At 37.4% G+C, this 22,771-nt stretch overlaps 1 protein-coding gene across 6 annotated transcripts in view; it reads left to right on the top strand.

Annotated features, from left to right (window-relative positions):
- Positions 1–22,771, top strand: part of ATP2B2 (ATPase plasma membrane Ca2+ transporting 2) — a 563,074-nt gene that overhangs the window by 423,458 nt on the left and 116,845 nt on the right. For all 6 annotated transcript variants that reach the window (XM_039480788.1, XM_039480783.1, XM_039480784.1 and 3 more), the window contains 4 exons: positions 8,332–8,373; positions 10,096–10,260; positions 14,162–14,376; positions 16,154–16,396. In XM_039480788.1, coding sequence (XP_039336722.1) covers positions 8,332–8,373; positions 10,096–10,260; positions 14,162–14,376; positions 16,154–16,396 — 665 coding nt within the window. The remainder of the gene's footprint in view (positions 1–8,331; positions 8,374–10,095; positions 10,261–14,161; positions 14,377–16,153; positions 16,397–22,771) is intronic.

Raw genomic sequence — 22,771 nt, forward strand, 5'->3', positions numbered from 1 at the left:
ATGTCTCTGATCTTGTTTACTTGTAGCATTAGATTGGCTTGGGGATGAGGAAATAATTCATTTCCAGTGCAAAATGATAGTTTGAAAAATCATTATGCTGTACCATACATTTCCTGGGACTATTCCAACAGAGGAGAATGTAATTAGAATAGATTCTGCTAAAAAGTTTTAAAACAGCAATTGCCACCTAGTATTGAGTTTCCAGGTCACTCTTATGGATTCCTGTAATTATTTGTGATGATTTATGTACCCTAATGCCAGCAGTACTATTAAGTTATCTTGCAGCACTGGCCTAAATTAGATTTGAATGAAGTAACCATTTTTAAAGGGAACAAGAAGCTTGACTGTGACCATGCCCTGATCGTGTTGTAAAGGACAAAAATCTTAATAAAGGTGAAGGCAACACAATATAATGGACATCAAAAATAATACTACAAAACACAGAAAGACAGTGTTACTAACCCCTGCAGCCCACCCACATGTTCACAAAGCAAGCAATTAATGGGGCTGTCACAAGCCTCTAATGTGCACAACACATCATGTGGGCAATGATGCTTCTCTCCAAACTTTTCAACCAGATTGGAAAAGGGACAGGAATTGTAATTAACTGAACTGACTTCCACTGCCCTCAGAGCCCCTACCACTGTTCCCTTCCACCTTGTTTCCAGGAAGATATTTGTGCAAAAATAGACCCAATAAAAAAGTCATGACCTTTTTTTTTAATACTCCATTCCTTATCCCCCCTATAGTTCTAAAGAATTCACATAGATGGGCCTGTCGTCCAGATCCTAGCACAAAATGAAAGAGGATTCCCTCTCAATTCCAAGGCCTATATTTCCCAAATCCTTGCATTCTGCTAATTTGTAGTACAGTGCAGGGCTCACCTCTGGATTCCAGAGGCTTTTTGGAACAGCAAAAACCCAAAAGCCTTTACCCTCACTATTCTCCTATTGTACCCTCTTTATATTAATCTTTCAGATATTTCTTTAGTGTAAATTCAATTGTGATCTAACTTATTGATGTGTGGGAAAACACACAGAAAGACAGAACCGAAGTGTGAAGTTACTGGAGAGGTTAGGGCAGTCAGTGATGCACACAAGGAGGAGAAATTCGGTACCGATAAACACCACCAAGAACAGGAAACAAACAGCACAGAATCATATTGTATATCAATAATGAGGTGAAATGTAACGAAATAACTAGCAATGCAATGGATAATACGGAGTCTGTTTGGGCAATGGTCACATTGGGGAAGAAAACTACTAGAGCCTCCCCTGGGATAGTGATTGGGGTGTGCTATAAACCGCCAGGATCTAGCCTGGATATGGATAGAGAGCTCTTTAATGTTTTTAAGGAGGTAAATACTAATAGGAACTGTTTGATCATGGGGGACTTTAACTTCCCGGATATAGATTGGGAAACAAATGCTAGTAATAATAATAGGGCTCAGCTTTTCCTAGACGTGATAGCTGATGAATTCCTTCATCAAGTAGTTGCTGAACCGACGAGGGGGGATGCCATTTTAGATCTGATTTTGGTGAGTAACGAGGACCTTGTTGAGGAAATAGTTGTAGGGGACAACCTTGGCTCGAGTGATCATGAGCTAATTCGTTTCAAAATAAATGGAAGGATAATCAAAATTGCATCTGAGACTAAGGTATACAATTTCAAAAGGGCTAACTTTACTAAATTAAGGCGACTAGTTAGGGAAGTGGGTTGGACTAACATATTTAGGGATCTAAAGGCAGATGACGCCTGGGGTTACTTCAGGTTGAAGTTGCAGGAGTTGTCAGAGGCATGTATCCCGAGAAAGGGAAAACGGCTCGTAGGTAGCAATTTTAGACCGAGCTGGATGAGCAAGCGTCTTAGAGGGGTGATTAAGAAAAATCAGAAAGCGTACAAGGAGTGGAAAATGGGAGGGACCAGCAAAGAAACCTACCTTATTGAGGTCAGAGGGTGTAGGGAAGCAGTGAGAAAGGCAAAGAGCCGGGTGGAGATGGACCTAGCGAAGGGGATTAAAACCAATAGCAAAAGGTTTTTTAGCCATATAAATAGGAAGAAAACCAAGAAGGAAGAAGTGGGACCGCTTAAAAGTTTAAACGGAGTGGAGATTAGGGATAATCTTGGAATGGCACAATATCTGAACGAATATTTTGCCTCGGTCTTTAATGACGCTAATGAAGGGCTAAGGAATAGTGATAGAGGGACTGATGGGAATGAAGATATGGGGGTAGACATTACGGTATCTGAGGTAGAAGCCAAACTTGAACAGCTAAACGGAAGTAAATCGCGGGGCCCGGATAATCTACATCCTAGAATATTAAGGGAATTGGCGAGTGAAATTGCAAGCCCGTTAGCGATGATTTTTAATAAATCTCTAAACTCGGGGGTTGTACCATTTGACTGGAGATTAGCTAATATAGTTCCTATATTCAAGAAGGGGGAAAAAAAGTGACCCGGGTAACTACAGGCCTGTTAGTTTAACATCTGTAGTATGCAAAGTCATGGAAAAATTTTTAAAGGAGAGAGTGGTTACGGAGCATGAGGCCAATGGCAACTGGGACAAATTACAGCATGGATTTACGAAAGGTAGATCGTGCCAGACCAACCTGATCTCCTTCTTTGAGAAAGTAACAGATTTTTTAGACAAGGGAAATGCGGTGGATCTAATATATCTTGATTTCAGTAAGGCATTTGATACGGTACCGCATGAGGAATTACTGGTTAAATTGGAAAAGATGGGGATCAAAATGAAAATCCAGAGGTGGATAAGGAGCTGGTTAAAGGGGAGACTTCAGAGGGTCGTATTTAAGGGGGAACTGTCGGGTTGGAGGGGGGTTACCAGTGGAGTTCCTCAAGGTTCGGTTTTGGGTCCGATTTTATTCAATCTATTTATCGCTGACCTGGGAACCAAGAGTAGGAGTGGGCTGATAAAGTTTGCGGATGACACCAAGTTGGGAGGTATTGCAAATTCGGAAAAGGATCGGGATATCCTCCAGGGAGATTTGGATGACCTTGTAAACTGGAGTATTAGTAACAGGATGAAATTCAATAGTGAGAAGTGTAAGGTTATGCATTTAATGATGACTAACAAGAACTTTAGTTATAAGCTGGGGACGCACCAGTTGGAAGTAACGGAGGAGGAGAAGGACCTAGGAGTCCTGGTTCATAGTCATCCTACGATCAGTAGGCAATGTGATGTGGCCGTTAAAAAAGCTAATGCAGTCTTGGGATGCATTAGGCGAGGTATTTCTAGTAGGGATAAGGAGGTGCTAGTCCCGTTATATAAGGCGTTGGTAAGACCTCATTTGGAGTATTGTGTGCAGTTTTGGTCTCCCATGTTTAAGAAGGATGAATTCAAACTGGAACGGGTACAAAGAAGGGCCACTAGAATGATCCGAGGAATGGAAAGCCTGTCATATGAAAGGAGACTTGAGGAGCTCGGTTTGTTTTCCTTAACCAAAAGAAGGATAAGAGGAGATATGATTGCACTCTTTAAATATATCAGAGGGATAAATACCAGGGAAGGAGAGGAATTATTTCAGCTCAGTGCTAATGTGGACACGAGGACAAACGGATATAAATTGTCAGTCAGGAAATTTAGGCTTGAAATTAGACAAAGGTTTCTAACCCTCAGAGGAGTGCAATTCTGGAACAGCCTTCCGAAGGAAACAGTGGGGGCAAAGGATCTCCATGACTTTAAGATTAAGCTAGATAAGTTTATGGAGGAGATAGTATGATAGGATAACGGGCTTAGTCAATAGGTCAATTAAGTGCCACACTGGTAATTAGTACAATGGGTCAATGATAGGATATTGTTAGCCTTTTTCCAGAGGGTATGGCTGGAGAGTCTTGCCCGCATGCTCGGGGTTCAGCTGACCGCCATATTTGGGGTCAGGAAGGAATTTTCCTCCAGGGTAGATTGGCAGTGGCCCTGGAAGTTTTTCGCCTTCCTCCGAAGCATGGGGCAGGGGTCGCTTGCTTAAGGAGTGGATGGATCGGCTTATGTGGCCTGCATCTTGCAGGAGGTCAGACTAGATGATCATAATGGTCCCTTCTGATCTTGAATTCTATGATTCTATATTGCAAAACAATCTCAACAATTACAGTAAAGTAACTTTATTTTAATTCTTTCTTCTTGCTAGTGCTGGTTACATGAACTATCATGTGTGAAGGAAAGGGGTAGAATCAGCACTGAGGTTGGAAGGGAACATTATCTACCTGAGTCTTAAGAAGTGATTTGCAATATGAATACATTTGGAGAGTCAGAGCCTTAGGGCACCTTTTGATATAGATTTGCCATTTAACCATTGGGTTTGTGTGTATGTTACTAGATAAAATTGTAGTATTAGGATATCCTTGACAGTCTTTCTTGCTACATGCATATATCAGCCATTGTTTTGCAGAGATATGTATTTTGTGGGGCAATCTTCAAATTTCTCTCTCACTCACAGTAATATGCTGACCCTGTTTCTGACCTAGGAAGATTGGTTGTGCCTCATTGGGAACCTTTGAGTGTTAGCAGTGTTACTAAGAGCCAAGAAATGTGCTCTCTTTGAAAAACTGAGCAATGATGCTCCTGTTAGTGGACAGCAAGGGATCTAGTCATGAATTGTAATACCCTGGGAAATGACGTAGCTACACCTTGAGGCATGATCAGACTTTTTTATTGTATTCGTAATAGATTGATTCATATATTATTATCCCCTGCATCTCTTTTCATTAGATCAGTTAGTTAAATGAGCCTTGAGTACCTTAATTAGTTGAAAAAGTAACTGAAGATAAAGTTATTAAATACCTAGATTATTATGATGTGGTTAGAGGCAAGCCCAACATCACTAACTGTGCCTCTCCAGTCTATTAGAATTCTGAAGGAGTCAGCAGAATAGTGGAAAGGGAAGAACTAGTAGGCATAGTTTATCTTTTGATAAAATTCCTCACAAGAAGGAGTTAAGGGAACTAAGCAGTCACAGCAAGGAAGAAGAGCAAAGTTTTCTCATGAAATTAGCAGTTTTCAAAATGGAAGATTGGTAGTGGACACTCCAGGAATCTGTTCTTAGGATATATTTTGGTTGATATGCTAGCAATCTTGAAAAGAGGGTAAAACTTGTGTATGAAACAACATGTCTAGTTAGTCAGGAGTAAGTCTTGGTCAGTACTTCAAAGAGCCTAGTAAAACATGATGACAGATTAAATCCAGTATTGATGCATGCAAACTAATGCACAATGGAATGAAAAATTGGAGCCCAGTTGAATGTATTCATCAAATACACTATTCAAGAAATACTGCCATTAATCAATTGATTTTGGTATTTGATATACTCCCTTCTCTCACACATCGGTATGTCCTAAATTAACTGTAGTTAATCAAGAAAAAGGCTCATATGCAATCATTGACCATCTCAGTGAAAACATCAACTTGATGTTAAATAATGTTCAAAAAATCCAACAGTATGTTAGGTTGTATTAAGAAAGTGATAGAGAATAATACTGGAAAAGCCATAATGTGAATCAATGAACTCACCTAGAATATGGTGATCAGCTCTATTCACCTCATCTTAAAAAGGATTTAGTAGAAGTTGGAGGAGTACAGAGAGAGGCAATGAAAATTATTAGTGGCATTAAAAACTTTCATGTGAGGAGACTTGAAGAGGATTAATTTAGAGTGTGAATAGAAGATAAATGAATAAATACAAAATATTATATAAAATAATGAATGTTAAAGAGAAGGTCAATCAGATACTTTGATTTACTCTTTTGTAATGCCAAGAGTGCAAAAGTCAAACAGTGTAATTCACAGGCAACACATCAGAGATAAAAAGCAACTTTTTAAATACAATGCATATTAAAGCTCTGGAACTCACTGCCACATGATAATTTAGAGACAAATAACTTAGTGTAATTCAAAAAAGGATTAGTCATTTATTCTACATAAATAGTAAGCATCTTATACAGGCCCTTTCATAAACAGAGTGTCAGACTAGATGAACCGTGGGTTTGATCCAATGTGGCAATTCCTATATTCCTACTTATGCAATAGGTATAGTGTGTAATAGAGAAACAAGGTGGGTGAGGTAACATCTTTTGTTGGACCAACTTCTGTTGGTGAGAGAGACACAAGCTTTTGAGTTTACGCAGACTTCTTCTATCCTCTCTATTGTCCTGGGACCAGCACAGCTACATCAACATTTCATACAACAATAGTCTATATATAGTTGAATTAAGTACTTTGATGTACCCAGAAAAGCAACATATTTTGGTGCTAGTCACTTATACTGCTTTTGAAAGCCTTAATGCTCTTTTGGCATGAGGAAATGTTAACTGTGCTCTTAGAAGTCCTTCAATAATGTTTTACCTTTCAAAAAGAAATAGACTGTATCTGCCATAAATTAAGACTTTGACTCCAAAGAAAGCTTTTCCTCAGGTCAGAAATCAATATCTCCAGGGATATTTGGTGTCTTTTGCCCTGTATATTAAAAGCCAGTCTAGTAGTAAACTTTTCTTAGACAGCCAGATGCTACATTCAAGAATGTACTACTGTAATTTTTAGATTATACAAAAATGTTTGAGCAGCTTTATACAGATAAAAATAAATTGACTTTTTTAAAATTTTCAAAGTCGATTAAAGCATGTCTAATCAAAAGCATTGGTCTTTTGAACATAAATATTCCTTTTAAATATATTCAATTCACATTGTTTCAATTGTGGGAATAAAGATTGTTGTATCATTAAAAAGAATTGCTAAAGAAAATGGAACATATGTACATTTCGATGATCTTACAAATTGTTGTGCTTTCAGAATTAATAATAATTACTGCATTTTAAAAATATTTCTTGCTACTGGCAAAAAGAAAAAGGTGTTTGTGGTATAGAACTGGTAACATAGACTTGAATGATCCCTTGCAAAATATTGATGTCTACTAATGTGAATAGTCTATGATTTGGAATAATTGCTTTGTTTTAACACAATATTGATGCAAGGATTGCTGACCTGAGAGAGAGGGATTACATTGTAAATCCAAAATGTAGGTGTACTCGGCTATACTTCAATGGGCCTTCTGAGTCCTAAGAACATTAAAGCATAGCAGTGTTCTTTCTCTTTCAATAATTCTGTATTTTAATCTCTCTCTAAATTTCTCAGAAAACATAGTTTGTTAGTGCAGAGTTCTGATGCAGGAGCTGTGTTGACTTTTCTGTTCTTTGAGGTTTATTTAAACAGAAGCCAGTATTTATTGACCTCTAAATCACTGAAAATACCAACAAGATAGGAATAGATGGATTAAAATAGTAATCCTCTACAGTCTATTTCTTAGCCATCCAATTATGTTACTATAATAAGCATATGTTCCAGTAGTACCTAGAGTTAGTTGTTAAACTAGTTGAAGCATAATTTCTGCTTCTTTGATGTCCACCCATGTGTTGACTTCTGCTGTAATATAACATCTAAGGAGAAAGAATGAATTGCTATTTTTTTTTCCAAACTCACTGTCTAGTTAATATGAAGAACGGGCCAAAAGTGCCATGAAAATGTATTAACTACTCCGCTTCCGTAGTGGAATTTTTATATTAAGCATTGTGAACACCCAGCAGCTAACAAAAGATGAGAGAATGTATTTCATCATGTGGGTATAACATTTATAGACTCAAATGTTAATCTTTTCCATATGAGAAATGGTCATATCATTGTAGAAGATGTACAAGGCCTCCCATTTCCAAGACTTGTATGCAACTTGAAACTGGCCAGTTATGATTTAGTCAGTTCGCATTCACAGTTACAGAGGGTAAAACATGTGCTGGCTGAGTAATATCACCTTTCCAAGATATGTAATTCCAATATGTCAATTTTAAGATCAAGGCTGGTGTTAAAAATGTTAACATAATTTGCTTCTATCAAAATTAAATCATAGAATTAATTTTAGCATTCATTTGTAAAACCATATACTAAATCATAACTGGATGAAACTGTAGTTTGAGAATACTACTCGAGTTTTAGCTCATACTGAATGTTTTATTATATTTTTTCCCAAGTTAGTTCATTTTTCCAAAATATATGCACCACTGTTTTTACTTCAATAAGGAAACAAGACTGGCATTATTTTAGCTGTTAGAACATTGGACTTGGCTGCAGTTCTTTGAGTTTTTCCAACTAAGTTTTTTCATGCATCTAAATAAAAACATGATGATAATGCCTGTTGATCATAAATGTGTATATGAAACACATTCATTATTTTCGTCTGCCCTTTTTATTTAAATTCCATTGTGGTGTTCTGTCAGTGTGATGACTGTTTATTGTCTGTTCTTTGTTGTCTGTTACAATTCTTCATCATATAGGCAAAATGCAGGATGGGAATATGGAGAACAGCCAGAATAAAGGTAATCTTCTTTCATATTAAGCAGGTTGTGGATTGTTATGGTTAGCATGTAGTTAGATTCCGTTTGGCAAATAAAATAATTTGAGGATATATGTGGGAAATATCTTATTTGTTTGAACATACAATGTGATGGCAAAATGTGTGTGGGGGAAATGAATAGTAGACACTTTGTGAACCTAGGTCAGGAAAATATTGGAAATGCAAGAAAAAATAAATTGTAGTTTATAGACTTTTCATGTATCAGAATTTAAACAGATTAACAAAATTGGTGTTTCAAATACACCATTTATATAGAAGATGTGTGTGTTACAAAGCTTGTTCTGAATTCATTTTTTTCATTGTGCAAGTTACAAAACCAGACATACTATTTTTTGCTAATGAATTTCTAAATCCTATTTTTACCTAAGTCTTGTCTGCTTTGTCTGGCTAATGACATTGTATAAACATATTTTTCTTTTCAGGGAGAAGGTAAATAACACTACATGTAGCAATAGCAAAAGTGAATCTTAACGCAAATTGATCTGGATCATAATATAAAAACAGAAATACATGGGTATTGTTGAATAATAAGAAAATTAGAGTGTTAGCTGTTTCTAATATACTGTATATTCTTAGGAAGAAATTAATGTAAATATATTTCTTCCTCTTTGGAAAAGTTTTAATTGCTTTTTCATGATACCAAAGAGATCATTAACTATGTTTACTTCAGAACCTGCCAAGTAAACAAAATAAGTACTGTAAGATGTATTTTTTTCTCTCTGATAATTATTTAAATACACTCCTGCAGAGTGTGAGATGGAATAGCAACTAGTGAGATTAACTCAGTCTGTCATGCTAGATGACTACTAAATAGAAGGACAGTTCATGAATAATGACTTAAAGCCAGGGAGAGCCTTTCAATCTCCTAGTCAAATTAATATGGTTTCATACAAATGATGATGTATGTCAAATCATAGCAGAATGACTTTGTCTCATTTCATTCCATTTCATAAAATCTATTCTATCTACCACACTGACCACACACAGGAAGATGGTTACCCTTAAAAAAATGACAGGTTTGCCTTACACACTATTGTTGCCTTAGATATTAGGTAAGGTTTCTTTACTCCCTGCAGTACTCGCTATACTTCCTATCCAATCCCAGTACCATAGAAGTCCATCTCTCCTGAAAGAAGGGAATGGTTTTATTCCTTTAAATTTTATTCATAAGGATTTTGGGGGTGCATGACTTCACAGATACTCTTTAATTATGCCAGAAGTCAGCAGGGTGATGTTGAAAGTTTTCAGACTCTGGGATTATCTAAAAAGTATTGCAGTTCTGAGGTAATATTCTTACTTGTAAAACAATTGGCATGTCTATAAGGGTCGCGCTCGTGCACACACACTTATTAATAGTAAGAAGGTATTGAATGCTATAAATGTACATGGCACTATAAAGTCACGTTATATGTCCCAAAGAATTTACAGTCTCAGACCTTGATCTTGCAAATGAGCAGACCTCTGTGCAGATGAGCAAAGCCTCTTATGGACATCTGGATGCAGGATCAGGGGACTGCGTATATTCATAATTAATCATCCATGTTACTACCAGTACATATGTGGGACTATTACAAGTTGAATTTAGTATGAATAAACAACTGAAGAGATTTTTTTCTTTAAATAAAAGCGTAGAAATTATGTTGGGTAAAAGTTCTAGAGTAATGGTTTTCTTCTGCATTGTTAGCCAAGCAGCAGGATGGTGCTGCTGCCATGGAGATGCAGCCACTGAAGAGTGCAGAAGGAGGAGAGGGAGATGAAAAAGAAAAGAAGAAGTCCAGCATGCACAAGAAAGAGAAATCTGTCCTCCAGGGAAAGCTGACCAAACTAGCTGTCCAGATAGGCAAAGCAGGTATGAACGGGTAACTAACTAGATAACAGCATGCTATGGTGAGGACCACATCATAGGATTTCAAAGCAAATTATTGTGAAAAGAGAGAGTTTTATTAAAAATATGAAGAAAGTAATTATCACAGTACTCTAGAATTGTATACCAAAGATCATTTTTGTGCTTTGGAAACTGAGAAACTAGAAGCTCTAAGCAACTTGGCTTGTGAATATTTGAATCAAAGTGAACTGCAGTTTCTCCTAGCCAGTATTCCCAAGTGCAGTAATTACAAGATATTTAATTTCCTGTCCCCTCAGGACTCCTGAGAATGTGCATTCAAAATCTATAATATCGTCTCAGGCTTGGAACTAGATCCTCTTCTCCCTCTACAGATTTTGGTGTAATTTCGTTCCCACTTCTCCTCCATCCCCCACAGTAGCTTTTTACCAAATCTGACAGTTTTATTCCATTCCTTCAAAAACAAAAAAAGTGTGTGTGATGAAAAATAAATCTGCTGATGATAGTGTACTTAAAAACAGCCCTAGTTTGGGTTTCAGCTGCATCAATGGTCTATCAGTGGTTCACTCAATTTTTTTCCACAAATGCCAGTGTAACCCCACCACCTTCTGGGTGTGTTGTTCTGTCCCATCTTGTGGCACCGAGACCACTTAGAGAGAGAGAGAGAGAAAGAGATTAATGAGTCTATTCTATAGCCTTAGCCTTTTAGCTCATCCAGTAGAGGATCATGCACTAAGCTCCAGAGGTCCCAGGTTCGATCCCACCTGCTGATGACCGGGGTCTGTCAGTGTTACACCAGCTTCTTTGCTCTATCTTGATATAGTCAAACTTTATATTGCTACTCTCCGATGTGTATTTCTAGTAAAGGTTCATTTATTGCAGGAGTTCCCAAACTTGGTTCGTGGCTTGTTCAGGGTAAGCCCATTGCGGGCCACAAGATGCTTTGTTTACCTGAGCGTCTGCAAGTATGGCCGCTCGCAGCTCCCAGTGGCTACGGTTAGGCATTCCTGGCCAACGGGAGCTGTGGGAAGTGGCGCAGGCCGATTGCCGCTTCCCGCAGCTCTCATTGGCTGGGAATGGTGAACCGCGGCCACTGGGAGCTGCAAGTGGCCGTACCTGTGGATGCTCAGGTAAACAAAGCATCTTGTGGCCCGCCAGGGACTTACCCTGAACAAGCCACGAACCAAGTTTGGGAGCTCCTGATTTATTGGAATAGGTCATGTGATATAAAGCAGTTCAGTCGCATCATATTTCATTTCCTAGAGTGGTTGAGCCTGCCCCATATGATCAGGAGTCTGATTCTTGTCAGTTTGGCATAGTAGGAGCAATTTTGACTTGATTTCTTATACATAGAAGGCAGATGCTTTTTAGTTTCTCTGATTCAAATTTGAGAACGCTTTACAATGAAACTATGAAGGCTGTAGTTATTTGGCCATAGCTGAATAAATCTTTCAAACACAGAGACTCCAGAGGATCATTGAGGCTGTCTTGGCATTTAGATTTCAAATGATGGTAATGATACATTTGGAAATATGGCCCATTTTTAAATAAATGTTATGGTTATAAAGGAAAACAACCACTTCACCAAGCTAACAAAAGGGAAGCAAACAGGCTGAGGGACAAGATTTTCTAGAAGGCCCAGGGTTATTGGGTTTACAGTAAAACTTGGATACAGTATTCCTTCTGGCTAATATTAATATTAGTAATATTAACTATTAATTGTCTCAAATGGTTTTCTTCATACATAGGGAGACAAGGTGAGTGAGGTAATATCTTTAATTTGACCAGCTTCTGTTGGTGAGAGAGACAAGAAGCAAGTCTACCCTTAAAATGTTGCATCAGCGGAGCTGCAGCACTTTAATGAAGATGTTCTAAGCTGGCAAGAGAGAGCCCTCCCATCAATGTAGTTAATCCGCCTCCCTGAGAGGCAGTAGCTACGTAGTGCTGGCTATATGGGTTGTTGTGCCAGTATAACAACATCGCTCCAGGGTGTGGGTTTTTCACACCCCTGAGCGACGTAATTATACCAATATAGGTCTGTAGTGTAGAGCAGTCTGAGCTTTCAAGCCACACAGAGTTTTTCTTCAGGCCACTCTATCTTGAATGATCTCTTAGAATATGTGCTAACTACTTATGCCAAACAATCTGTTCCACCTTGCATTAGCTGTGATGCTCCGAGTATCTTTTCCCAGTCCTGAAGAAGAGCTCCGTGTGGCTTGAAAGCTTCTCTCTGTCACCAACAGAAATAAATAAAATTAATATAAAATAAATACAATAAATAAATAATAAAAATATTACCTCACCCACCTTGTCTCTCTAATATCGTCGGACTGACATGAGTATAGCTACACTGCATTCTTCATATGTGTCAGTTAAGAGGTCCAAATGTCACGATAAAAATTCAAATAGAAAAATTCTCCAGTTGCCTCTTTCCACTGATGGAAATGGGAACTGTTGATGAAATTGCACCCACTCCAGTGGAGGGACAAAAAAAAGTTTCTCTCATCACAACCATAGCCAGATATCCTGTGCCTAATTCTGAATTTTCAAAAACATAAGAAGCACTTGCTCCAAATAAAATTGCTGACTAGAAGTCTGTGGCTTGGCCCACCTTTTTTCAGTGCTGGGGCAAGAAGAAGGGAGCATAAAGTATTCTTGATATTGTGCCTTAGTTAGAAGAATATTCTATTGCTTTAAAATATTTTATTTGTTTTTAAACCTGTTTATTAAGTCATTAAACAATTTATTGACATGTATTAAAATAACTGAAGTATTAAAATATTTGCCATGTTATTAAACACATCAACCTGATACAAGTTAGAATAATGTATGCTGCTTGGTTTCTTTGGCATGTCATGTAGTCCTGATTAGTGAACAAAAAATGCAATTTACCATCCTTCCTAAATCTAAGGTTAACATGTTCATATGACACCAATTATAGTTGCCCTGGTTTCAGAACAGTAACAGATTATGAACTAACTGTGAATACATTTACCTTTTAAATATTGTAACAATTCCAAATGACCAGACTGCTTCCTAGTTCTTGCACATTTGAAATAGTGACTAATGTATGGCCAATAAATCTGAATGATAGGGTGAATGCAGCTTTTTGGTGGTAAGATTTCCTACTGCTTATGAAATGTCATGTTTCTGCAGAGTGCTGTGCATCACAGTCAAATGCTTAACATTTGGGAACAAAAGAACACTTTGAGAACATTGCTGTTTATTTTATTATTTTTTATAAACTATGTAAATACTTTTCCTTATCGCCAAATGCCCTTTTACCTTTACAATCTTGCCCAGCCACTGGTTCAACAGACTGATTTCTAACACAGTTCGTAGAAAAATAAAGACAACAGTCCCTTTCCTCAAGATCTATTAAGATGTGCTTTTATTAAAAAAGAGAAGCATATGGAGGTGGTGTATAAATACCTGAGAGGTAATTGCACAGAACAGGCGAAGGTTAATTCTGTTGTGGCAGGATAGATTTGGGTGGTATTAGATAGGATAATGTCCTGCAATTGAAAAAGGAAGACTTAGTTTAGACAACAGGAAATCTTTTATTAAATTAAGCAGATGGTACAGTTTTCCAAGGGTGATCAATAAGACACTGATGCTAGAGGTGTTTAAAAATAAATGTGATAACACACAGGAGTAGTATAGAGTTCAGAAGAATGCAACAAATAACCCCAAAGCTTCTTTTAAGACTTAATCTATGGACTACAGATTCCTGATCTTACATTTCTATGGTTCACAATAATTTAATATTGATAATATTCTCCCACCCCCCGTGGCCTAAGAGCATAGGTTCAAATCACATTAGATAAAAGTGTGGGGTTCAAACTGCAAATGCTTTGATTTGTTACTATTTCTCCCTGTAGTTAAAAATTACTTTTTGTGTTTTCAGGTTTGGTGATGTCTGCCATTACTGTAATAATTTTGGTACTGTACTTCGCTGTTGACACTTTTGTTGTCAACAAGAAGCAGTGGTTGCCCGAGTGCACTCCTGTTTATGTTCAATATTTTGTCAAGTTCTTCATCATTGGTGTTACTGTGCTCGTGGTTGCTGTTCCTGAAGGACTTCCACTTGCTGTCACTATTTCTCTGGCTTATTCTGTTAAGGTAAGCAGCACTTTAAGCAGTGGTGGAAAAAAAGAGCTCTTTTGACCAACTCTCAGTATGTTTTAGTTTGGTAGTTGACTCGCTGTTTAATTTTTATGTGGCTGGTAGAAAGCTGGATCACACATCAGTATAATCAAAATGTGCACTCTGATAGAAGCTGCTTTAAACATATTGAAGGTACTTCAAAGTAAAAAATTCCAATAAAATAAATTTATTGACGTTTCTGTAAATGTGCATTGCAGAAAAATATACTAAACAAATACTAAAGACATTTACTTATTGAAGACAGTCTCTCTGAAATTCACTGTGAACATTTATTAATGGGAGAAGCACAGTCTTTTTGTATATAATATCTGCTTATCTTCCTATTCCCTGCTGCATCAATATAGGTTTTGGGAAGGATTTGATTTCTTCAGAAACTCTCTACATTGAGACTTGAAGTTTCCACATGTGTTTTGAGGGTGTATTATTAAATGCTGTTATAGTTGCCCATAGCTAATGTAAATGATTCCATTAGGAAATTTAAGGGAATTAAAACTGGGATTATGGTTTTTGGAGTTGTAGATTATTCCCCTACCAAAGTCTGTATTCTCAGATTACTTTAGAAATCTAATCTACTAACAACACATTGTGTTTCTATAAAACTTTCATCTGAGAATCTCAAAGCACTTTACAAAGGTAGACAATTCTGTTATCTCCATTTTACACAAGGAGAAACTGAGACACGGAGAACATGAAGTGATTTGCACATAGTCACACAGCAACAAAGTTGGAAATAGAACCCAGGTGTCCAAACAGCCCTGTATGCTAACCATTAAACATTGCAATCACCTTCTGAATCAGTTGCATAAATACATACTCACACATAGGGCCAGATTGTGATACACTATTGTTTGCATTTGGGAATACCTTGCTCCATGAATAGATTTACTGATTTCAGTGGGACTTCACTTTGGATTACTCATACTCTGAGTAAGAGTATGACCGATTGGCCCAAGGGTAAAGATCACAACCATACTCTGGAATATTCACAGTAGCAAATTTTTGTAAAGTTCATTGCCCCGGTGATAATATTGCATTTTATGATGCAAGAGCATATAGTTTTACCTTGCAAATCTAATAATACTGGGATTTGAAATACTATAAAAGAGTCTAAATCAGATGAATAAAGAGAGTTTACCAAAACAGATTATTTTTATAGTACTGCAGTTCAGTTCAAGTTTAAAATAAAGCAATATTCATTGATTTACAGGTAGATAGCTTTGGGTTCATCTGACGCTTGCTGTTGTCATTTAGCTTCTATTTACACTCTTTTGTATTTGCAAATTTTGATCTGGCAGAAAGTTTATTTTTAAACAGTTAATTATTAATTGTTAAATCTCTACCATTAGGGTGCTTGGCTGAAGGAAAACAAAAATCTGTCTAGAAGTTTGGGAGAAACATATAAAATTACACGAGTACTTAGTATTTCTTACAGTGATCACTGTTTGAAAATGGCCTGTTATCTTAGCTAATGTTCTGTAAAGCTAAATAATGTTATATTAGTATTCAAGTAATTCCTTAGAATGGTTACACTGCAAATCCAGTCATCAAAAGCAAAATTGGCAAGCATTTTAAGGGGTGACTACTATATGCTCTCTACACTGGGACGTGTGGTAAACAAGCGTGACTACACTCTAATAGTCACATCTAACTATATGCATTGTTACTATGATGAGAGATTTTAAAAATCTGTCATAGCAAATTTTTGAGGACTTCTTACTTTGCTTTCCATCAGAAAATGATGAAGGATAACAATCTGGTCCGCCACTTAGATGCTTGTGAGACTATGGGTAATGCTACGGCCATCTGCTCTGACAAAACAGGGACACTTACAACCAACAGGATGACAGTAGTACAAGCCTACTTTGGTGATGTCCACTACAAAGAGATCCCTGACCCAGATTCTATACCAAGCAAAACCCTCGATTTGTTGGTTAATGCAATTGCCATCAACAGTGCTTATACTACAAAAATTCTGGTAAGTAGACTTATTGCGGTCAATCAAGTGAAACGTGGCAGAAGAAGCTGCATAGGTTTTGAAGCATTGTTAATACTTTAATAACCTTCCATTGATCATGAAATATTAAATAGGTCCCCAAAATGAGAGTAGAAGGGATGAAAATACACATATTTTATTTGTTTCTTCAAGAATGGAAATGTTACCATATAGTCTTTATCGGTCATTGTTCTATAACTTAGAAAAAAATACAGTTGATTATTAGAAGGATGAGTACTGCCATGCCTGGTCCCAGAAACAAGGGCCACATTATATGTTGAAACCCCTGCTATTGTTGAATCACTGTGTGATTCAGGGTCCAAGCTGTACACTTGTAACTTTGCTTGCACAAATAGTTTTCAATGGCTTCAGTAAGACTACTTGTGTTTAAAATTACTCATGTGCACAAGACTTTGCAGGGTTAGGACCTTAATTCTTGAAATACGAAGAATTAGATTGGTGGGATTAATGGATATTCATTCCAAATTCAGTGGAGGATGAATTTAACTCACGGTGTAAAGGAGGACACTCTGGAAAGAGCAAATTTCTAAAGGGGCTGTAGATTCCACTATGTGGGAGGATTAAGAGGCTACAAAATTCTAATTTCTGCTGCCCCAATTTATTTATCATTTGAAAGGGAAAATAATGCTTTTTTAGCCCAATCTTAGTACTATATCCTGAAACTTTTTTATAGAGTAGACTGAAGCTTTTTTAGGCTTTTTGTTTTGTCTATTTGCATTGAACTGCCTGGAGTGGCCAAACTACACATTAATATGATTTTAAAAGCTGTCAGCCAAAATACAGTCAGAGATAGTATATTTGCAGAAACGTGAGAGAGTATACGTCCAATTTCTGGTGAGCTATTAAATCCAAATCAAGGGGTTTTTTTTGTTTAAGAATTTGTTAACAAAATGCTCTCTCTTGTAATTCCTGGCATGATTTTTAGGAGTGATGATATGTAGGCATTAGTTCGTAATAACCATTTATAGGAAGAGGAGTTTGTCGAGAAGCCTGACAGAAATCTCAATGGTTGCCAAGTATGTTTATAGTGAACATGATTTTTGCAGCAAAGGTCTGTCTTTCTGTTACTTCTTTTTAGAGTCTTTGAGCAGTGGGAGTATTACATTCTGCTACTCTGAGCTGTATTTTTAGATGACTTGACTAATTCGAACCTTCCGTTCTCAACAGGCTTAGTGTAAATGTAAGTCCAGCTGTGTCACAGCTCAGAGCAGGAATTTCAATGCAGTGGCTTTCTTAAAACTAAAAATAAACAGACATGGCTAAGCTGAGAGATCTAACTCAACTTTTTCCTAACCCTGGGCCAAATCTGGAGAGGAGCTGAGTCTTGATAACAATAGAGGGAGATACTGAGAGCATCTCACAGTTTGGGCCTTTGTTTTATCTTTACAGGGATCTCACCATCTTAGTGTTTCATCTCTCTTGTACATGGCATATGATTATTATTATTTTCTAGGAATGGGAGTGTCTTGTCCTGTCTTTGTTCTGTGATTTGATCACTGGAGATTGACATGATAGATATTTCTGGTTGTTTTGAGAGGTTGTTTTAGTGCTTGCATGCTAAAGATTTCAGAACCCAGGGAGAGGCTGATATGCTGAGCTAAAATATATTTCAGTGCCTTAGCATCCCATTAGCTTGTGGTGTGTGTGGTTGGCTTTTTCATTATTTGTATACTGTGGCAGTGCCTAGATTCAGGCCCTTATTGTGCAAGGCACTATACAGACAAGAGGAACAAAGACAGTCCCTGACCCAAAGACCTGTCAAACCAGGATGATGACAAGATGCAACAGATAAATATACAGACAAACTGGGATGGGGGACAAAAGGTAACTGTAAGAAGTAAAGATGCATTTTGAATAAATTGCTTGAGAGGTCCTACTAGTCCAGGAGTTCTCAAACTGGGGGCTGGGACCCCTCAGGGGGTCACGAGGTTATTACATGGGGGGTCGCAAGCTGTCAGCCTCCACCCCAAACCCCGCTTTGCCTCCAGCATTTATAATGGTGTTAAATATATAAAAAGTGTTTTTAATTTATAAGGGGGGGGGTCACACTCAGAGGCTTGCTGTGTGAAAGGGGTCACCAGCAAAAAAAGTTTGAGAGCCACTGTACTAGTCAGAAGTGACTGCCAGACAATAGAGGTTTGTGGGCATCATTGTACAGGTAGGCTTTCAGGGAGGACTGAAGATAATTTCATTGGGAAGCTCTTCCTATAGATGAGCGGCAGTGTGGAAGAGGTGTGCAGAGGTGCTTGTGGGAAATGTGAGTAAGTTGGCAATTGAATTAGGTGTTACTGATAGAGTGAAAGCAGTGTCAACCTCATATCATTTGAGTTTTAGTTTTGGATGCACTTTTGTTCATTTTAAATTACTGAGGTTATAATGTGTTAAAGAAGCATCTCTATCCAAATTCTGTGCCAGTTCCGTTCCACAGCATCTTAATACTGGAAATAACATTTGTGTGCGAGTACTGCGTAATAGGACAGCAAAATGTTCTTCAAAGCGATATACTAATGATCCTGGACCAACTGAATGAATGTTTCCCTTTTCTCTTGGAGTGACATCCTAGTTGATGAAAATTAATTTCCTATCAAGTGTAATTCAATAATCACATTTTAGTCTCAATATGATTTTGTATTCCTGGCCAAGTTTTGACCTCATAGCTCTTGGTTAAAGTGGATCATGTGTGTACATTGAAAAAGGTAAATCACTATGCATGATCATTTCAGTTCATTTTAGCTTTGGGTAGAACACAAACTCTACTTCTCTGTAAAAGTGATAAATGGGTGAAATCCTAGGGAAATCCTTAATTGTTCTCTCCACTGTCGGATTTATATAGAGCCAATATTTAGATTTATCTGTTTAATGTTATTCGTGATTATCTGGTTTATATTTGTGTTATGAGCCCAACAATTATAATATAGACTTCAATGGAAATCACAACTGTATTATAAGCAGTTGCCTTCATTTTTTGATTATATTTATGACATGTTTAAGGGAAGGTGTGTTAAAGATCTCAGCTCTGATAAAGAAAATTTAACACATGAGGTCTTTGTTCCACAGCACTCATTCTATTTAGATCATAAATAGGTCTGGTATAAAATACATAAAGAAGTTAGTTTTCAGGACTGCTAGTTCAGAATGCATACTTACCCACAATTTCATTAAAATAGGCTCTAAGAATGTGTGACTATCAGCTGACACCCAAAGGGCCTATGCGTTATGTCACAAAGATGGAAGTTTGCTTGTTCTGCAAATTGCATTTTGTGTGAACTTACATTGAGTGATCATATATTGGACCATAAAATTAGTCAAGACACACTGCTGAATGAGTAATGATGAGTTCCTCCTCACATCATCTTTTGCTTAAAGGGCAATAGAGCCATTGATAAAAATACAAAAAGAAAACTGTGTCACTGCTTGGGATAAAATATTTTCTCTTCCCTGAGAGATTTAAGACAAATTATTCCACTAGAGTTACAATACCATTAAATCTAGCCCTTTATAATATTTTTAAGAACAAGATATGGGATGAACTAAATTGACATTCAGTTTACTTCAGATCAACAGATTACTGTTGTTTTCAAGCTTTTCTCCATTAAGTCTTTTTCCAGAATAAATGTGAGACAACTTTGAGAGACGTTTTCCCAGAGAGATTACAGATCATACACTTTTGCTTGTAAATTGTAGAGGGGATTTAGTTTAATAATTCTATTAATCTGAAAGCAAAATCTGTGTTTTGGGAATATTCTGATTGCACTTTGAATAGCTGTACTTCTAACTGACATACCATGGAGTTCATGTGTCTAAGCTAGGAGCCACAACTTTTCTTGAATCACATACTGACATGCAAGATTGATTTCAACCAAAAAGGTATTCATTCTCCTCTTAGAACCACACTGGATATGTTGATGGTAAATATCTCCTTTACTTTATGGTGTAACAGGCCTCTGTTAAATGGAGACCCCGATAAGCTCTCAAGTTAGTAGTATTCAGCTCAGGTCAAACTACACCAACCAAATCCTTCTTTATTATGCCTTCACAATGGATGCCTCAGTTTGTACTGCATAAGTCCCATCCATTGGAGTCAGTAGAGCTCCACCATTTCACACTAGCTGACATATATTGAAGTCAGATGGTACAATTTTGAGGGCAGAAAATGTCATTTACTAGGTCCAATAGAGCTGTGCTGTTTGTTTCCAACTAACAACTTATAGATGTTATATTTCTAAGGGAAAGGGCAAAACTTTTGTTTCCCTCTCTAACACACCAAAGCACATGTACTTTTGTCACAATATGATTTGAAATGCTCTGGAATAATTAAATTTTAGTTCAATAATTCATGTAAATATTTGTAATAGGTAGGAATTTCTAATTAGTTACAGAAAAAGGTACAATTGAAACATAGATCCAATACAGAATTTAAAGAATTTGTACAAGTTTATTGGAGCAGCAGTACAAATTAAAAACGTAGTTCCTTTTCATTATATCATCTATCTAATAGTGTAACATTGCTTATTGTTGTTGCTGTAGTTTATTTTTTGTTATGCTCCAATGGCATGCTTTGCATTGTACAAGATAATATGAAGATAGGTCTTCTCCCAAAGGGCTTATATAAAAGATAAGATCTTCTGGGTGAGAGATGAAGGTGTAACTTAGATTTTTTTTATTGTTCTAATGAAAAACCTTATTAAAATACATATGTATATGTGGAGAGACTTAAAAATTGCCCTGAGAAACTAAATTTTAATTTTCTAGATATTGAAAGGAATTCTAGAGATTTCAGCCTAGTGGTTTGCTTGTAAAAATAAATACTGGAATAGAAAAGGGAATGTTGTTCCATCAGAAAGTGCACCTACATTTAGTGAAAACTCTAGTTCAGAATACCTGAATGGACACTCTTCATGCTTTACACACACACACACACACACACACACACACACACACACACACACACACACACACACACACACACACAGAGCCTCTGGGCTGAGAACTAGCATAAGGAATTGCATCTCAGAAAGTGATTACTTGGGAAAGGTGTAAATAATTGAAAATAAGCCTTTTGCAATTAATTAGCTGCATTACAGGAATAAATAAAACTGCATGTGGATGTTGAGAACATAAAATTGGAATCCAAGTGATCTTTTTATTTGTGAGGAAAATATTTGCATAGAAAAATAGCTATCTTTAGGGGAATATGGTGGTTTTTCTGTCAAAAGTAAATTTATGTGAGACACAAGTACACAAAACATGCTTCTCTTTTATAGACTGTTTTTACTTTGAAGGTCATTGAATCAAGTACTGAAAAACTTTTTAAAAATCAGATAAGAGCAGATACGTTGAGATTAGCATAGCCATTCCATGTAAAGGACCTAACCAGTGGCTTCTGAGTAGCAACTTACTGTCATTCACATAATTTTTCATTCCAAGATGCACTTCTATATTTTCTGTACAAGTTACATTATTAGTTTTAATCACTGTGCAGGTGACAAACTAGGAGGTTTGGTGTTGAATGCTCACCTTGTGTTGGAGGTTCAAGCTCTTTAGAAGGAATATAAACTTGCTGACATGATGTTCCCATCCGAAAGATTACCAACTCCAAACCACTTCCATCCTTTCTTAACTGGAAACCCCACCTGTCATGAGAACAATAAAACACATACCTACTGCTTGTGAACAGTACACTTGGATGCATGATTAAACCAGCAAGGAAAGCTTCCCATTAGTTACTCAGTGTTTACTACCCCCTGTATATCTTGTCCCACAGCCTCTCCTGCTCTGCATACAATGGCTACTGCAGGTACCTAGGCCTGTGAATGTTCTTGCTGTGCCTCTCTGCCAGCTGCCCTGCTGGCCGCTTGCTGCGCCTCTCCACCAGTTGTCCTGCTTGCTGCGGCTCTCCAGCAGCTGTCCATCTGGCCACTTGCCAAGGTGTCTTCAGCCCCCCCGCCCCCAAACACAGCTCTCAATGATTTCAGCCGTTAATGGGGGAGCCTCACTGCTGGTGCACGCTGTACCAAAGTAGATCTAATATGTAGACCTAGGTATCAGTGGTTTTAGCTCTGCAGCGTGTAACAAGATTCTCAATTGAATCTAAATTAGCTCTTTTATTATACCATAGAGAGAGGAAGAGTGAAATGGGGTCTAGGATCCTTAAAGAGGGCCCACACCACCAGACACAAGTACCTGTCCCAACCCTCTTTCACATCATTGGGCTTTGGAACCCATGTTCCTTGCCTAGCAGTGCTGTTCAATTGAGGGCGAGTCCCTCCATTGGGGTATGCCAGGAACAGTTTTGCTGCCCTTGGTTCACACAGCAAGGATAAAAACCCTTTATTA

The sequence above is a fragment of the Mauremys reevesii genome, linkage group 7 (genome assembly GCF_016161935.1).
Source record: "Mauremys reevesii isolate NIE-2019 linkage group 7, ASM1616193v1, whole genome shotgun sequence".
NCBI lineage: Eukaryota > Metazoa > Chordata > Testudines > Geoemydidae > Mauremys > Mauremys reevesii.